Here is a 16,106-nt window from a genome sequence, read left to right on the forward strand (position 1 = left end):
AAGTGCACTTACATTAACAGAATCTGTTCCCAGAGATTGGACCCAACAGAGTTAATGACATAACAGTTTCAGGAAGTAGAAGGCTGGGGGTGGGGGAAGGAGGAAGCAGTCAAGCAAAGAGGAAATTAAAGGAATACAACTCCTAAACAAGGTCAGTGGAGAGAAATGAGGCTAGGCAGAGGTTTCACAGATAGCATTGATATAAGCAGGAATATAAGGAATATAATCTTCAGTCCCAATAAACAGTCCATCCTGTGTAGAGAAGCTGTTCCCTGGCTCCGTAACTGTGAGAGCCTCCCGTGCCCGAGAGTCTGCTGGCACCCGGGGCAAGGTGGGGCAGGTTGGGACAGGCACCACTAAGGTGGGGCCCCGGGTGTCCACTTGTCCTCCACGTAGGGCAGAGTAGAAGGATGAAAAAGAGGCAGGTGGAGTTGAGTTAGCAGAGCAAGAAGCAAGGAGGGAGGAGGACAGGGTGCCATCGCTGGGAAATCAGGCCTGCAACGTTCCCCTTCCTGCCCAGTCGGTGCTCATGGAGGGTCGGTGGCTGGTAACCCTTCAAGGCTCCTAGATCTGTCCTTTGTCTCCCATCTCCACACACCAAGCGTGCTCTGGTTTGGGTCACAGTGGGGAGGATGCCAGCACACAAACCAGCGCTCCAGAAAGGGCCTGAACTGGGGAAAGGTCGGGGCCGAGGCAGGTGGAAACCACCATGGAACACCCAAAGGGCACGAGTCTTCAATGGGCCCCAAAGTCAGTGACACAGATAACTACTTTCTCTAATTCTTTCATCTCTCCATTTCCTTTCTTCCTTCCCTGCTCAAGCTTTTTCAAGACCATTTTAGAAACCACTTTCCCCACTCACCCCCCAGCCACATCCCACACAAGCCTTCTCCATCCGCATCCTACACACCTAATCCGTCAGCCTCTAGCATCATCCTTAACACCCACTGGCCTCGAGAAAACAGACCTTTCCCTCCTCTGGACATTCAAATTCCTAATCCTCCAAGAGGTCTAAGACTCGAGGAAGCTCGGGTTGCATTCCGCAAGCTGCGAGGTCTCAGGCAAACTGGATTCCTGACAGCTGCTCCTTTGCTGTCATGGACCTCGCTTTCCTGGTTCTTCCTTTCCTGTGTAGCTGGGCCTACTTCCAATGGCCAATTACAACATAGAACAAAGCAAACAGAACCGTGCCTTTCCAACTAAATGCATGTTAGGAAAAGAACACAAATCCGTTGTCGATTCAAACACTCTGGAGATCCCCATTCTCTTCTTTCTGGTCACAATCCCACATACACGTACACATCCTTCCCTCACATGTGTGTATACACACACATGCACACACACACACACACAACCCCATCCTATTTCCACTGACACCCTGATGCACCAAGGAGGGCTAATGTAAAGCTGCATTTATTTCCTTTCATTTGGACTTTCTGGTCTACAAGAGATCCAACTGTGGCTATGAGAAAAGCATTGCACTTTTATTTCTATAAATTCTAAAGCAAAGCTAAGGTTGACGAACTCCATTTTGGGGCAATCGTATCCTTCCCAACTGACCCTCTAATAATACTGCAGTCTGGGTCTATAGTTTGTTGTCTGGGACCAGCATGTCTCAAGCTCTCTCTTCAGGCATTTGAAAATCTATTAATAGCCACTTATGGCCCTATCGGAGCCAAAGGAGCTTTTCCTCACTGCCCCAGCCAGCCTGCTAGCAAGTGGTGATCTCTAGGCAAGGCCTGGATCATAGAAGACGAGAGAATTGCACGTGGCACTTTTTACAGGTGTGTTCGAGGCACGTACCCACAGAGATGGGCCAAGAGTGACGTGGCTGTGGTCCCTGACCTAAGTGGCAGTGATTCTGAAGAGTGGACAAAAGCAGTCTCAGCTATCAGCCTGTGTCCATTTCTGTCTCTTTTTTTTTTTTTGGCAGTAAAAACTGACCACTTCTGCCCAATGGAGGGGACAGGTTGAGAGGTAGGGCTGGGGGCTCCGGGTCTCACAGGCTTTCCTAGAGGCAAAGTGATACAAAAGTTTCAGCTGGCACAGCCCCCAAGGCAGGACACAGGGAGGGAGGGGCGCTTGCCAGCCTGCATTGAGGTGGGCTGGGCTGCAGGTAGGGGGCGCAGGGTTTCACAACTGAAGAATAGACCTAAGTGACTTGGGGCAGGAAACAGGCTCTTCTCTCTCTGTGCTCTCACAGCCAGGGCCTCAACCACAGTCAGGCTCCCGGGTTCCCTCGGAAGCAACACCCAACACCCGGCTAGAGCAAACGTTTGGATTCAATTCTTCTAGAAGTTTTCCACATGACACATCCCAATTCCACGCTCACACTGTAAAAGGCAGCCTGGCTTTTGCAGCCCAGAGCACTCAAGCTCTACAATCTCAGCAAAGGCCTGGAGAAGGACTTTCTCCCTTCAAGGTCGGAGGGCTAGGCAACTCGTAGCTTCCTGATATCCAGAAACAAAGTACCTGAGAAGGTACCGATGGCTTCCTGTCACGGTGGGGACCACGGAGGTGGGGAGAGCAAGGGGGTACGGGGCATCACACACAGCAGAGGGCCCTGACGATGCAGGGGGGAAGAGCAGGTCCTCCAGCAACCTGGGGTCCTGAAGGGGCCCTGCCCCACCACCCTCTAGTCACAAGTAGGGAAGGAGCCGATTCACCTCTGGGGATCCAATTTCTTCCCCACTTTACCCTCCAAAGCGAGACCCTACTCCTTTTCTGGAACCTCACACTCCAGGCCCCGGGCATTATCCTCGGCGGTGCGCACTGGCTGGGCGTTCCCCTACCCGGCGGCAGCCAGACACGGCCCCTCGACACCACACCGCCTCCTGCGCCATCTCCTCGCCCGCGGCCCTACACGGCGATCTCATCATCCAGGCCGTCGCCCAGCTCCTGCCTCTGCAGGACGTTCAGCAGGCGCGGCAGCTCCTCCTGGGACCACGAGTCGCGCTCCTCGCTCTCGTCCGTGTTGGACTCGTACTCCGAGGCGATGCCCGACTCCCGGAACTTGATGAGCTCCAGGCTGCCCAGGAGCGGCTCGCCCTGCGCCGGGGGCGGCGTGTCCTCGGGCGGCAGGAAGCGAAAGCACTCCAGCTTCACCAAGCAGTCGCGCCTACCTAAGGGGCTGCCCGCCGGGTGGGCAAAGTCAGCCAAGCCCGCGCCCAGTGGCGGCGAGTGCAGGTCCTCGGGCTTAGGGGTCGTGGGGTCACAGAGCACGGGCAGGGCTCCTGAGCGGAAGGTGATCTCCAGCAAGCTGTCCTGGGAGCCCACTGCATGGGGAGACAAGAGGGAGACGAGGGGCGCTGTGAGGCAAGGGTGCTGATGCGGGAAGCCCGCCCTCTGACAGCCCCGGCTCCTGCCAGAGTCCCTCCCAGACCAGCTCAGCAGCACCTCTCAGGGGGTTCACATATCTTGATACTTCACCCCTTTCTCCCGCTCCCACATAGCCCCAGACACACCTGGGTGGAAGGAAGGAGCTTTAGGAACACGGTAAAGGCTGGGCAATGAGAACCACCTGATGTGGTGGGGAGACCACTGAATGCCTCGAATGGGGTTTGTGGTAGGAAGAAAGGTTAACCAATTGAGAGAACCATATTAAAAGCATGTGGTTACTCTTAGCACAACCTTGTAAATCAGCATTAATTAGGAGACAGCAGGGTCTCAACAAACAAAAATCTGGAAAATCCAGAGAGGCTTACAGAGTGGTGAAGTGCAGTGATTGCCAATCCATACCTTTGGGCTACTTAAAAAATACAGACTCCCAGCTCTAATGATGCAGAATCTCTGTGCGCTGGTCCCAGTAACATGCATTTTTTTTTTTTTTTTTTTTTAAGCTCATGGGATTTGGGGAAACCACTGGTTTAATCAGAAAAAATTAGTTTTGCAATTAGATCTAAGTTTGAATCTTGGTTCAACCCCTTGCTAGGACTATAACCGTGAGCTAGTTACTTAACTTCTCTGTGTCTGCTTCTTCATCTGTAAAGCTGGCATAACAACATCTACCGCCACAGAGATGAAATGAGCTCACCTGTCAGTTTCTGGCATGCTAGGCGATCAATGGATATTTGTTGGTCCACAGCTAACACACAATCTAAGCATGTATATAGCCCACAGGCAAGCTTGAGAGGAAGGCATGGAGATAGGCCGCCTTCTACTGCTTCCCAGGCCTGCGTGCAGGTGGCAGGGTGCAGAGGCAGCATCTCAGACCACGAACTAGGTCACCTCTGTCACTGCCCAGCACCGCTGTCTGGTCAGTTACTCCACTGCCTTACCCATTAAATAGACATGCTGCTACTAGTTTTTTCTATGCAACAGAGTTGTGAAATATACAGTGCAGAGAGAGTGGTAAATAAATAAATAGTTTTATGTCTCCCCCAGAGAACATGACACCTAATCGGTGCTCAGTTGTATTTTGTGTTGGAAAAGCCTACTGAGAAAGAAATTGGCTGCCTTAGGATGTAGATACCAAAGCCCCCATCAAGCAGAGACTGGAGGACCATGTGACATTGAAGGCCAAGCCCAGGAACTAGATTAGACAGCAGCCAAGATCTCCTCCGGCCCTGCAATTCCATAACTCATGAAGTACTTGAAGAGGACAAATACACAGTCCTTTGTTTTCTGCTGGAATACAGGGGCAGGTCAAGGTTCCAAAAAAGCATCACCAAAAGCTTTAAGGAAAACATGTTTTCCAGAGCCTTCTCAGAGGGGGGCGAGGGTGGGCAGGGCGCTGGCTTACTGGCATTCTGTCCCGACAGCTTCAGCTCCAGCTCCTGCACCTGCTTGACCAGCAGCGAGATGTGCTGGAGCATGTCCTTGTTCTGCAGCAGAAGCTGGTGCACGCGAGCCTGGGCCTCCAACCGTGCTGCAGCCTCAGCAGCCAACTGGTCCTTCAGCAAGTGAACCTGCAGGGAGGAGGCAGTGGCAGAGAAGACAGAGGAGACAGGAGTGAATGCACGTGAGAGCTGCTGGCAGATGACGGGGCCGGAGATGCCCGCCACGTTCAGTTCAAGACGAAGAAGCCCTTCACGGACAGAATGGGCATCTGGGCTTATAACTCTGGAGGAAGAGAAGCCAAAAGAAGTTTTCACTGGCCCTGTGAATCTGTGTGTCCCAAGGGAGGACAAGTGTGCGTCACTCAGCTACCACTCTGGGCTGAGTAGTAACTAAGCAAGGGCAAGAGGTAGGAAAGAGTCATCTACCCACTGTCCGCCCACCTGCCCTCACAGCACTCCATCCTGGCTCTGAGAACTCCTTCAGCACCTAATACAACACTGTCATGTCAGGGAGGGACTCTTTTATCATTCTGTCTTTCAAAAAACAAAAACTGAGGCCAGGCGTGGTGGCTCACGCCTATAATCCTAGCACTCTGGGAGGCCGAGGTCGGAGGATCGCTTGAGCTCAGGAGTTTGAGACCAGGCTGAGCAAGAGCGAGACCCTGTCTCTATTATAAATGGAAAGAAATTAGCCAAACAACTAAAAATAGAAAAAATTAGCCGGGCACAGTGATGCATGCCTATAATCCCAGCTACCAGGGAGGCTGAGGCAGAAGGATTGCTTGAGCTCAGGAGTTTGAGGTTGCTGTGAGCTAGGCTGACACCACGGCACTCTAGCCCGGGCAAGAGAGTGAGACTCTGTCTCAATTAAAAAAAAAAAAAGAAACAACTGATATATTGACTCACTGGCTAAGAATAGTGTCAAAACCAACCCCCATATAATCTTTTCTCCCCGCTCCTTGCACCCAAACATAACAAGAAATAGGAAGCACTACATGCGACTTTTTAAATTAGCGAGGTGGTTGTGACAAAGCCTGTCTTTTAATGTCTGTGGGTGTCAGCTGCTTCTCATGACTGTCTATTCCCCTGGCAGGCACCTAGGACCATGATTCGTACCTGGCAGGGGTCAAACGTTTGCTGACTGGCTCATAAGAGGGCCCCCTCCAACAAGCCCAGGAGGGCTGAGGTGAACAGTTTACAGCACCCTCAACAATGCACAGTCTTCTCAGTGAAGAGCAGCGGGCAAGGGCACAGTCGGCATGCTCGGGGCCCAGTGGTGTCAACAGCTCTGTTCTTGGTGCGTAATCCTCATGTGGAGATAAAACCCAATGGGAGGAGATGGGGCAATTATATCAGGACTCTGGCTTGAAGAAACTGAGTCCCAAGGCCAATAACAATGTTCACACATATGTGTGTGATTCTTGTGCCAAGTGGATCAACGGTTCTCCACGGAGGGGTGCAGGCCCGTGAAGAAAGGGAACTAATGAATTTGGTGGCATGGACCAAGGCAGCTTATGGCGAAGAGCGTTTTCTTGGACCGAAAGTATGGTGGACAAGGACACACAGCCAGGTGACCCGGTGGGAGCGGTGGGACGAGGATGGAGGAGGAAGATGGGAGTTGGAAACATTAGCTGATTCTCTTGCTCAGAAAACAAATGCTTAAATTTCTGAAGAGGAGTTTGCTCCAAAGAGATTCACATTTTATCGGGGACTAAAGGACCTGCTCACCTCACAGTCTGGCCACACCTGGCCAAGAGACCTGCCAGCCCAGTGTCTGCCCCTCCCCGCAACCAGCACTCAGAGAGTTACATACACTCTTGGGTGCAGTGGCTGCTTCCCTCTCTGCCCAGATTTGAGGACCTGACCTTGAAGCTGCCTCTTTGAACTGTGTGGAGACACTAATGGGATTAGCTACCACTTTCCATTAGTGGCTCCCCAGGGCTGGATCCATCTTTCCTCCAGGGGATGACGTGTAAGGAATCTAAAGTAAGTCTGTCCTCCCTAAAGCACTGCTAAGGACAGAACTGATATTTTGGTCAAGAAGTCAGCTTCATTTGCTGCCTCATATTAACTGTGAAATGATCTGGAGACGAGTGAGATCAGGTGTGATGCAGTGAACTATGTGTTTGTTCTTCATCCCTGTTTCCTGGCACACAGCTCCCCAAACCCTTGAAATCTCCATAGTGATGGGTGTCTTTTGTATGACTTATGAGATGCCTGGTGGCTGGGGAACTGTAGGTAGCTTCAGGATGGGGGCTGGTCACAGGAAAGACCAGGCATGATTAGAGCCTTGGGATTTTTCAGATCCACACTCAACCACTGGGGAAGGGAGAGGGGCTGAGGTTAAATTGATCACCAACAGCCAATGATTCAATCCATCAAACCTACATAATGAAGCCTCCATAAAAACTCAAAAGGACTGGGTTTGGGGAGCTTCCAGGTAGCTGAACACGTGAGGGTTCTTGGAGGGTGGTGTGTACAGAGAGAGCATGCGAGCTCCACGCCCCTTCCCACACACCTTGCCCTGTGCATCTCCTCCCTCTGGTGTTCATCGGTATCCCTTGTCGTATCCTTTATAACAAACCGGTAAATGTAAGTAAAGTGTTTCCATGAGTTCTGTGAGCTGCTTTAGCAAATTAGTTGAACATGAGGAGGGGTAGTGGGAGCCCCAATTTATAGCCAATTGGAGAGAGGGTAGGTGACAACCTATTACTTGTGATTGTCATCTGAAGTCTTGTGGGACTAAGCCCTCAAACTACGGGAGCTGACACTGTCTCCAAGTAGACAGTATTAGAATCAAAGTGAGTTAAAGGACACCCAAGCAGGACACCCAACAGCAGAAGTGCTTGCTTGGGTGGTGTGTGGGGAAAACCCGCAAACCTTTGGTCACAGAAATGTGTTGTGCGAGTATAGCAGGAAGAAACTGAGTTTGTTTCTTCCTATGTCCACTCAATGGGGAATGAAGTGTCAATACTATTTTAATCTGGATGTCAGATGGTAGGTGATATTAAGACTTTATCCTCCTTGGAAACTGAGGCATGGAGAAATTTCACCTGGGAGTCCCCCAAATCCATTTGTTCTGAGGAATAGGGCAATTGCTATGGGAAGCCCACAGACAAGCCCCCAGAGAAGGGTCAGCTTAACCTTCCATCTGCAAGTGCTGTTACTTACTTTAAGAGTATCACTGAAAGCAACCTACTGAGCAAATAAAAGTTCTTAGCTATTCATTTCTATTTTCTTTGCAACTAAACAGAAACATCAGACAGAAATGTGGAACGACGCCTTTCAGTGGATGTAAACAAAGAAAGCAGAGGAGTCTGCAGACCAGCAACTGGCATCTCTCGGGGGCTGCCTGCACACAAGCTACAGACTGGGGTTCCTGCATCCCAGCCTGAACATCCCAACAGAACAGGCCATTTGCAAGCACCAGCCCAGGAGCGGGAAGGCTGTCCGTGGTTACTCCCTAGACAAATGCAGGTAATTCCCTCTCTCTGGACCTCAGTTGCTCCACCTGTCAACCGAGAGGGCTGGCTAGAGGCTCAGACAGTTGATGATCCCACATCCAGATAGAGACAGTGATTAATACCAGGGCCAATTTGTTAACGGCTCGCTGAAGAAAACCCTCAATTCCCCATCGTGAAGTCAGAGAATTAGGATTGAGGACAAAAAGAAGTTCCCTCTTACAGTAGCCAAGGGGTGGGGGGAGTTGGAGGCTTCTTTTGTAGGTACCCACGTTCTAGTGGTAGAGTACCATCAATACCTAAAAGACGACCCTTGAATCAAATAAACCCACTGGCACCAAGTGCCATGAGAAAATGCTCCTCATGCCAGATTAAATAAGTTTACCTCCGCTGATGCAGAGTTATACCATTCCTGGTGTTTTCAAGCCTTGTGAATATGGAAGCACTCGCTGCTGCCACTGCCCAAACCAGCACTAATGAACCCTTCTGCAGCTGTCAAAAGTGGCATTGGGCATAAGGCTCAAACCTCATGCTGCGGTGAATGCCGCAAAGAACCCAAACCAGGCCACACTGGGATAAATAGGCCTAGACACTTATTTTAACTTTGAGGCAAAGTGTTCTGTATTGGACGTAGGCTGAGCTTGAAGCACTGAAATGCGACAGTGGTATTTGCAGTCCTGGTTTGGGCAGCCCACAGCAGCTCTCTGTGCTTTGTTTCCCTGTTCGTACGACAGGAGCAGACAGTACCACCTTCTCCCCAACAGACAGGATATTTATCTGTATTTGGCATGCTTTTCTTTCAAATAATTAAACACCTTTTGCAAAAGTAGACCCTATTAATCACTGGAAAGGTATGAGATAGCTTCCTCTTTCCAGAGCTGGGTCATACCTGGCAATGACTATTGCAGTCACAGACTAAGTCAGTGAAGTGGCACGCAGTGATGTGGCACTAAGGCCACACGTAGAGTGCCAGTGTTCAGAGGCCCAACTCTGCACTCTGGCCACACCATGACATGCGTAAGTTCAGCTCTGCACCCTCTAGCTCTATACCGCTCCCCACAACTCTGGAACCCACCCTCAAGCTACCCAGGAACACCAGACCATTGACCCACTCACTCTCCAGCCTACTTGCCTGGACTCCAGCTCCTCCATCAGAAGTGGGGGCAGGGCCAGGCTGAAGTTAGGGAGCAGCAGGCACATGGAAATGGCAGTGGAGAGAACCAGAGCAATTTGCCCCCCCACACACGCGACACACAAGCAGAGGCAGGCGGCTGTCTCGGCATGCACACAGCAGGGACTTGGGCAGTGCATACCAGGGTGCCGGGGACTAGGAGAAGCCACTAGGACAGATGCTAAATCTAGGGCCTGGGGTGGGGATGCAGAGTTTTATTTAGCACTATCTCATTAACTGGCTACAGCACACACAATCGTGAAGCATAAATAACCAATTCCTGGTTCCTGAACAAGCAGAAGTGGCAGCAGGTAGAGAAGGAATCTTTAAATAGCAATACTGAGCTGCACTAACATTTTCTTCATGAGCTAGGCCAGGAATCGGCAAACTGTGACCAGACCTGGCCTACTTGACTGCTGCCAGTCAGCCAGTGCCCAGAGCAAGTCTGGAGCTACGTAGGCCCAGCCAGCGGCCATGCAGGGGCCAGCTACATCCCAGCTCGGATTCAAGGCTTGGCTATACTCTCATTTGCACCCTTGAACTTCTGGTTCGTCTACAAGCAGGAAGCTAGTGCAGCCAGGCAAGCCGCATGCTGGGTCAGGAGAGTGGCGGAGGGACCTGGGTATTCACTATTTTACACACTAAGGTCTAACCCGGAAATATGTAAAAGTTGGTTGGATACCACCTTTCCCCATGTACCTTTAAGGCCATGGCAGGCCCCTTTTAGACCAGCTCTGAACCAATTTAGGGTGAACAGGGAGAGGTCTTGAGGTCCAAATCAGAGCACTGTGAAGGAGACCTAAGCCTGGTCCCCATGGCAACAGCAGAACCAGACTGGTCTGTGAGAGGAAATTGGGGTGGGGGGATATAAATAATGCAACAAGTGACCTCAAGAGTACACCTGTCTGCAAGAAACTGCCTTTGATTTTTATCCAGGAACCAACAGGAAAATTCTGATGCTCCCAGAGAAAAGGAAAATGTATTTCCACCTGAAACGCTGAGGTCACACACTTTTACTCATTGGAATTCTGGGGACTGCTGGTAGTTTAATAAAGAAAGACAGAACCTTGCAGCTTGGTGGCAATGGAGTCTGACAGAACAAGTAAAAGCTGACGTCATGCTGAAAAATGAAATCATCCCCACTCGTGCAGAGAGACCAAGCATGCTGTATATGGTCTATTTCGAATGTGTGAAAGATGCCAAGGAGAACTATCTATTAACCTAGCTACATCTCTTACATAATTGATTTTACCCGAGGATATGGATACTAATAAAAAGCCCTTGGATCAAACACTACAAAGAGAGTGGGAGAAATAAGGGTGTGCGGTGCTGAGAAACCTCTGACTGAAGGGCCGTTTAAGACTGACTCCATCTGCAGGACAGGGGACCAGAAGGCCAGCCGAGAGTATGATACCCCTGCTGTGGGCAGCAAAAGCAAGACACGAACAGAAAGAAGGTGGTCAGAGACTGACTGACGGGAATGGCAGAGAGAGGTAGAGGAGTATGTTCAAGAAGCTATCAGATGACCTCAAGGTCTTGTCCCACCTGAAGATTTTGGAAGTCTACGACTCTACCCAAAGTCATCTCACCAATGTGGGACACGGATATCCCACAGTGGCCTTTCAGTCATGTCACTGCTTGTACTGAGATGACTTTGAGTCAAGCAGGACACTGTCCACTATATTCAACAGATTGCAAATGAGTGAGAGGCTAAGGGTGCCCAGCCTGTGGAAGTCGCTGGAACTGAGAAAGGCTCAGAAGCAAATCCTGAACACCACACTCTTCCCTTCCTCTAGAGTCACTGTCTTCTAGGAGAGAGGCGATTAAAATAGGGCCAGGGCAGGAATGCCCTGTTGAGACAGATGCTTGATTCTATACCAGAAAACTACTCTTAGGGTTTCATCCTGACTCTGTAGACCCTCAGTAAGTTACAGGTCTTGCTGCTTTGTGCCCTGAGTGCTTCCTTCCACTGCCACAACACGCTGGTCGTGTAGATTATAAACATGCAAAAAGTTTCTCTTTAGTGACTTCAGATTCAAATGCCTCTCTGACAACATGAATATGTATCAAGCCCACTCTTAGATGAATAATAATTACTTGACAATTGATATGCTGAAAGAGAAAAGTATTATGGTTGGAAAATGGATTTGTATTCAGTGGGAAACTTAGAAATGATGTGAGCGAGGGAACAGCCCCCTGTGCAGGAGTGCTCAGGCTTCGTGCTCCCGTCAGCCACCACGCCAGGGAGGGGGGATTCTCAGACTGCTACGCCATCACTGCCTGCAGGAGAGGAATTTTTTTTAATTGACAAAGAGAAATGATTTTTTTTCCTCCAAATATAAGACGACGCTAATGACAATCCCTCCTTTCTGTTGTTGTTTTGGAAACAGCTGCAAATCCTTTTGTTTCACGAAAAGGCTCCAATAACTTGAGAGCAGAGTCTCCCTGATTCCCTCTACTGAGACTGTGTCACCAGACACTCCTTCCAAGACCCAAGTCACAGCAGATCCTGTATGGCCAGGCCGCTGGACGCTTCCTCCAGGTGTACACGCTGGGAAGCACAGCTCTGCCTAGGGGATTCACCCCACCCAAGAGCCAGAAGAAGAGTAAACAGAAGATACAACAGGGATCAACAAGCGCTCCCTGCCATTCTAGAATGCAGAAAACCTAAGCGGCCATCAGTCTGGTCAAGCAGATTGAGAACACCGATGCACAGAGCTGCCTTTCCATGCCCCTCAGCAACGCTCCCCAACCTGACTGCCCACCCTCCTGATTATCTTCATCCACCATCAGGCCTGCCCTTATCTCAGGATTCACCTTGAAATGGTCTGAACGAACATGTCTTCAACATTCCCTGATTGCCCATGGCAGAGATGAAGCTCAGACTGGTAAGTTCCAAGGAAGATGTGGACTACGGTGCCCTCCACAGAAAGCAAATGAGAAGAATCCCTGCTAAAAGCAGCAAGGGAGGTCAGCTCCCTGCTCCCCTAGAAAGCAGCAGTAGCTCAATAAGTCTTCAGGGTGCAAATACTACCTTGATCCTGAGATCTAAGCCAATTCTTCTCATTATGGCTCAAATAATATACCCAAATTCCTATAAGATAAATCCCACAATAATGAATTCCAAGGCCAGTATTGTACCAAATACTGCCTGGAATAAGTAGATCACTAAATGGAGGCTTGGAAGTCTGTTATGGACAAGGAGGTTGGGATGCCAGGGTAGTAGTCTTTGCAAGGGTGTTTGGCACAAATTCATACTTTAAGTGGTTTGCAGAGTGGTATCACAAATTCACACCTGTCCTGACTCTGAAGGCATCTCTTCCCACCCCGAACACCAGGAAAATGAGGCAGGAAGGGAAGGGTGGAATCGTGTGCATCTTTTTCCTTGCTAAGTTCAAGTCATTAACCAACAACAGCCAGCCAAGCCAGCCAAGCCCAGCTCAGAGCGGGGGATACATGGGAACCAAAATGTGCCTTTCCATTTCAACCACATCCCCCTCCCACCTCCCCCACTCCCCCACAAGCGATGACCCGGTAGCATGAGCGATTCCTTACGGCTCCCTAGATTTTACACCTGCCCTGAGCCCCTTGCTAGGGAAGGCACGTCAAGCCCATGAGAGTGGAGCCTGCGAAGTAGGGAGGAGGCTGAGGAGAACCTGGGCCACAGCCACTTGTGTCTGCTGCTGCTGCTGCTGGAGGAGCTGCTGGAGGAGCTGCATCTGGTGGTGAGTGGACAGCGGCGTCCCTGTGTCCAAGCCTGGTGGCTTTGAGGACGAAGAGGGCAGCAGCATCCGGGGCGAGGCTGTGAGCATGGGCTCCTGGGGGTGCGGTGGAACCTGAAGGAGAAGAGAAGACAGGACACGGCATGTGGGCAGGAGCCTTCTTTAGGGACCCTTCTCTGTCATACACGCGGAACTTACTCAGGAGGAGTGAATCAGCAGGCAACAACGCCGCGTCTCCAGTAGAAACGGGAATGGGGCTCCAGGGTGTAACTGCCTGGGCTGGGACCACCCAGCCAGAAAATCCTATTTGGACACCTTGGTAACTGATCTAATGTGATGGGAGACAGACAGCTGATGCCGTCTCATGCCTTGCCCACCACTTCCAACTATACCCTACTGTTGAGTTACTTGAGGTCTAGACTCAGAAGAGTCTATTTCTATAAAACATGGCTACTGACCACCCGTCTCAGAACAGGAAGGAGGCGGCTCCAACCCTCCAGGGTCTGAGCAGCTCCTCATGAGTGGGGCCTAGAGGAAGGGCGTGTGAGGGGGCTGCCCCAGCCCCACAGCCCCCTCTCCAGTGAGCTGGCGGCCTGCGGGAACAACAGCCACCTGGGAAGAGAGTTTGGACAGTGATCCGGAGAGATCTTCTATTAGATGGAAGCCGTTTCTGTCCCCTTCCCTCCTGTCTCCCTCTCCTGTGTACACTTTTACCAATACAGCTGCTGCGATTCACAGAATTCAATGGCAGGGAGAGATATTCTGTCTCTGGCAGTTCCGCTACCCATTTTTCATGCATGCAAGAGGAAGGCACTGGGTAACAGAGGGCTCTTGCCGCTTGTAGAGGACAAACTGGACATCAAGGAGAATGTCAGGCAGACAGAACCGTGTTGCCCTCCAAACTACACAGACTCCTCCTCTGATGAAATGGCCTGACAACCTGCATCTGGGATAAGACATAGGGGCAATGTGGAAACAGAGGTGCCCGGGATGCGGTGAAGTGGTGGGAACCTAATGGTAGAGCCATCGGTTGGTAATTTTCCTTCTGGGTTTGCTTTGTTTCAGAAATTTAGTTTTGTCTTCAGGTTCGAATGTGGTCAAGTTCTTAGTTTTAATCCGGATCACATTAGGAACTCCTAGAGGTCTCGGTCATCTCACCTACAAGATGTTAGGCTGGCGTTCATGATGACTAAGGAGGTCTCTCCATTTCTAACGTCCAGTGGCCCAGTTTCCAGACCCCACAGTGCTGCGACGTATCCATGGCACGCGATCACTAGCTGCAGGCGGAGGAGGCCCAGGCTGACTCTGCTACACCAGCTAAGCCACAGGGGACTGTGTGTGGGCATCCAGGCTGGGCCTGGCACAAATGCTGTGCAGGGATGAGATGTCATTAAGGGCAGAGGGTGCCAGGGAGAAAAAGGGGGTCAGGTATTGGTGGGATTCTGGGGGGCAAGGCCCACCAGGAGTGAGCTCTGCAGCATCCTGGCACGCAGCTGCGCCCCGTGTCGACACAGGGGCAGTGAGATGTGCTCTGGCAGCATCCCCCTGCTGTGGATCACCTCACTCAGAAGCTGAGCCAGCAGGGGCCAGGAGGTGACTGATGACCTAAGGACACATGTGTGCAGGTCACCTCCTTCCTACCTTGGAGCCCGTGTGGGAGCCTCCTTCCTTCTCTACAGCGTCCAGGTCAGTCACACCTCGGCTGAATTCCAGGACATCGTTCCCTGGGAGTGGGACCTCCACGGCATCGATGTCAGTCTCCTCCGCGGTGGCGGTGGAGGCCCTCTCTGCTCCAGTGAGCTGGCGGCCTGCAGGAACAACAGCAGAGTCAGGGAACGGAACAGGGACACCGAGAACAACGTCCTCCTCTCCTAACACTTTAGCTTTCAGGTATGTCAAGCCTAGGGACACCACTGGCTTCATAACATTTTCACACGTCTTTTCGCTCAAGTACATTAAAGTACATTTCCAGAACAATAAAATGTTTCCATCACAATTTCTTTTTAAAGTCTAGAAACAAAGGGAACATTTCCTCAAGCCTGGACAGGACAGCTTTGCCAGGTTGGCATGTTGATACTGACAGGGTGTGGGGACACTGGAAAAACGGGGTGATGGTCACCCCACCCCGTCCCAGCTCAGGAACAGAAGCAGCCATAGGAGAAAGCTCTGCACAGGGAGCCCAGAGAGGAGGCCTGCCCTGGCCAGGCCCTGAAGAGCTGTCGGGTAAGGAGCCAGTCGCCTCACTCCCTGGGCCCCAGTCTCTCCAACTGCAGAACTCAGGCTCAGTTAGGCGGACAGGCAGGGCTCCACGGCTGAGGAATAAGGGCAGGGAGAGGGGAGGCCCCATCTTAACTCGGTGTCAGTCTCCGGCCCTCAGAGCGTGACTTGATCCTCCCGCCAAGAGGCGGCTGCACGAGGCGTGAGGGGGAGGAGGAGGGGGGCTGCTTTTCCACACCTTCCTCATCTCCTTTTTCTTTTTCTTTTTTTTTTTTTTTGAGACAGAGTCTGGCTCTGTTGCCCAGGCTAGAGTGCCGTGGCGTCAGCCTCACTCACAGCAACCTCCAACTTCCGGGCTCAAGCAATCCTTCTGCCTCAGCCTCCCGAGTAGCTGGGACTACAGGCATGTGCCACCATGCCCGGCTAATTTTTTTTTCTATATATGTTTTTTTTTAGTTGTCCAGATCATTTCTTTCTATTTTTTAGTAGAGACAGGGTCTCGCTCTTGTTCAGGCTGGTCTTGAACTCCTGACCTTGAGTGATCCTCCCGCCTTGGCCTCCCAGAGTGCTAGGATTACAGGCGTGAGCCACCACGCCCGGCCCTCATCTCCTTTTTCTGCTTCCCACTTTCCTTCCTTTGCACTGAAGACAATGACCACATCTTTAATCACATGCACAGCATGTAGCTTAATACCAACATGTGATAAAGTCCTACTATTTCTTATTTTTCTTCCTTCCTGATCCTATTTCTCAGACT

The 16,106-nt window shown here is 51.1% G+C and overlaps 1 protein-coding gene across 3 annotated transcripts in view; it reads right to left on the bottom strand.

Annotated features, from left to right (window-relative positions):
- LOC105806455 (uncharacterized protein C1orf226-like) overlaps positions 1-16,106 on the bottom strand; it is a 285,411-nt gene that overhangs the window by 15,079 nt on the left and 254,226 nt on the right. For 2 of the 3 annotated variants that reach the window (XM_012639579.1, XM_012639581.1), the window contains exons 7-10: positions 14,774-14,940; positions 13,067-13,246; positions 4,742-4,907; positions 3,123-3,275 (exon numbers count right to left, since the gene is read on the bottom strand). In XM_012639579.1, the coding sequence (XP_012495033.1) occupies positions 3,123-3,275; positions 4,742-4,907; positions 13,067-13,246; positions 14,774-14,940 (666 nt within the window). Of the gene's footprint in view, positions 1-3,122; positions 3,276-4,741; positions 4,908-13,066; positions 13,247-13,330; positions 13,381-14,773; positions 14,941-16,106 lie in introns of those variants that run through there. The other variant, XM_012639582.1, reaches the window with a different exon arrangement.

This window comes from Propithecus coquereli, unplaced genomic scaffold (assembly GCF_000956105.1).
Source record: "Propithecus coquereli isolate 6110/MARCELLA unplaced genomic scaffold, Pcoq_1.0 Scaffold140, whole genome shotgun sequence".
Taxonomy (NCBI): Eukaryota; Metazoa; Chordata; class Mammalia; order Primates; family Indriidae; genus Propithecus; species Propithecus coquereli.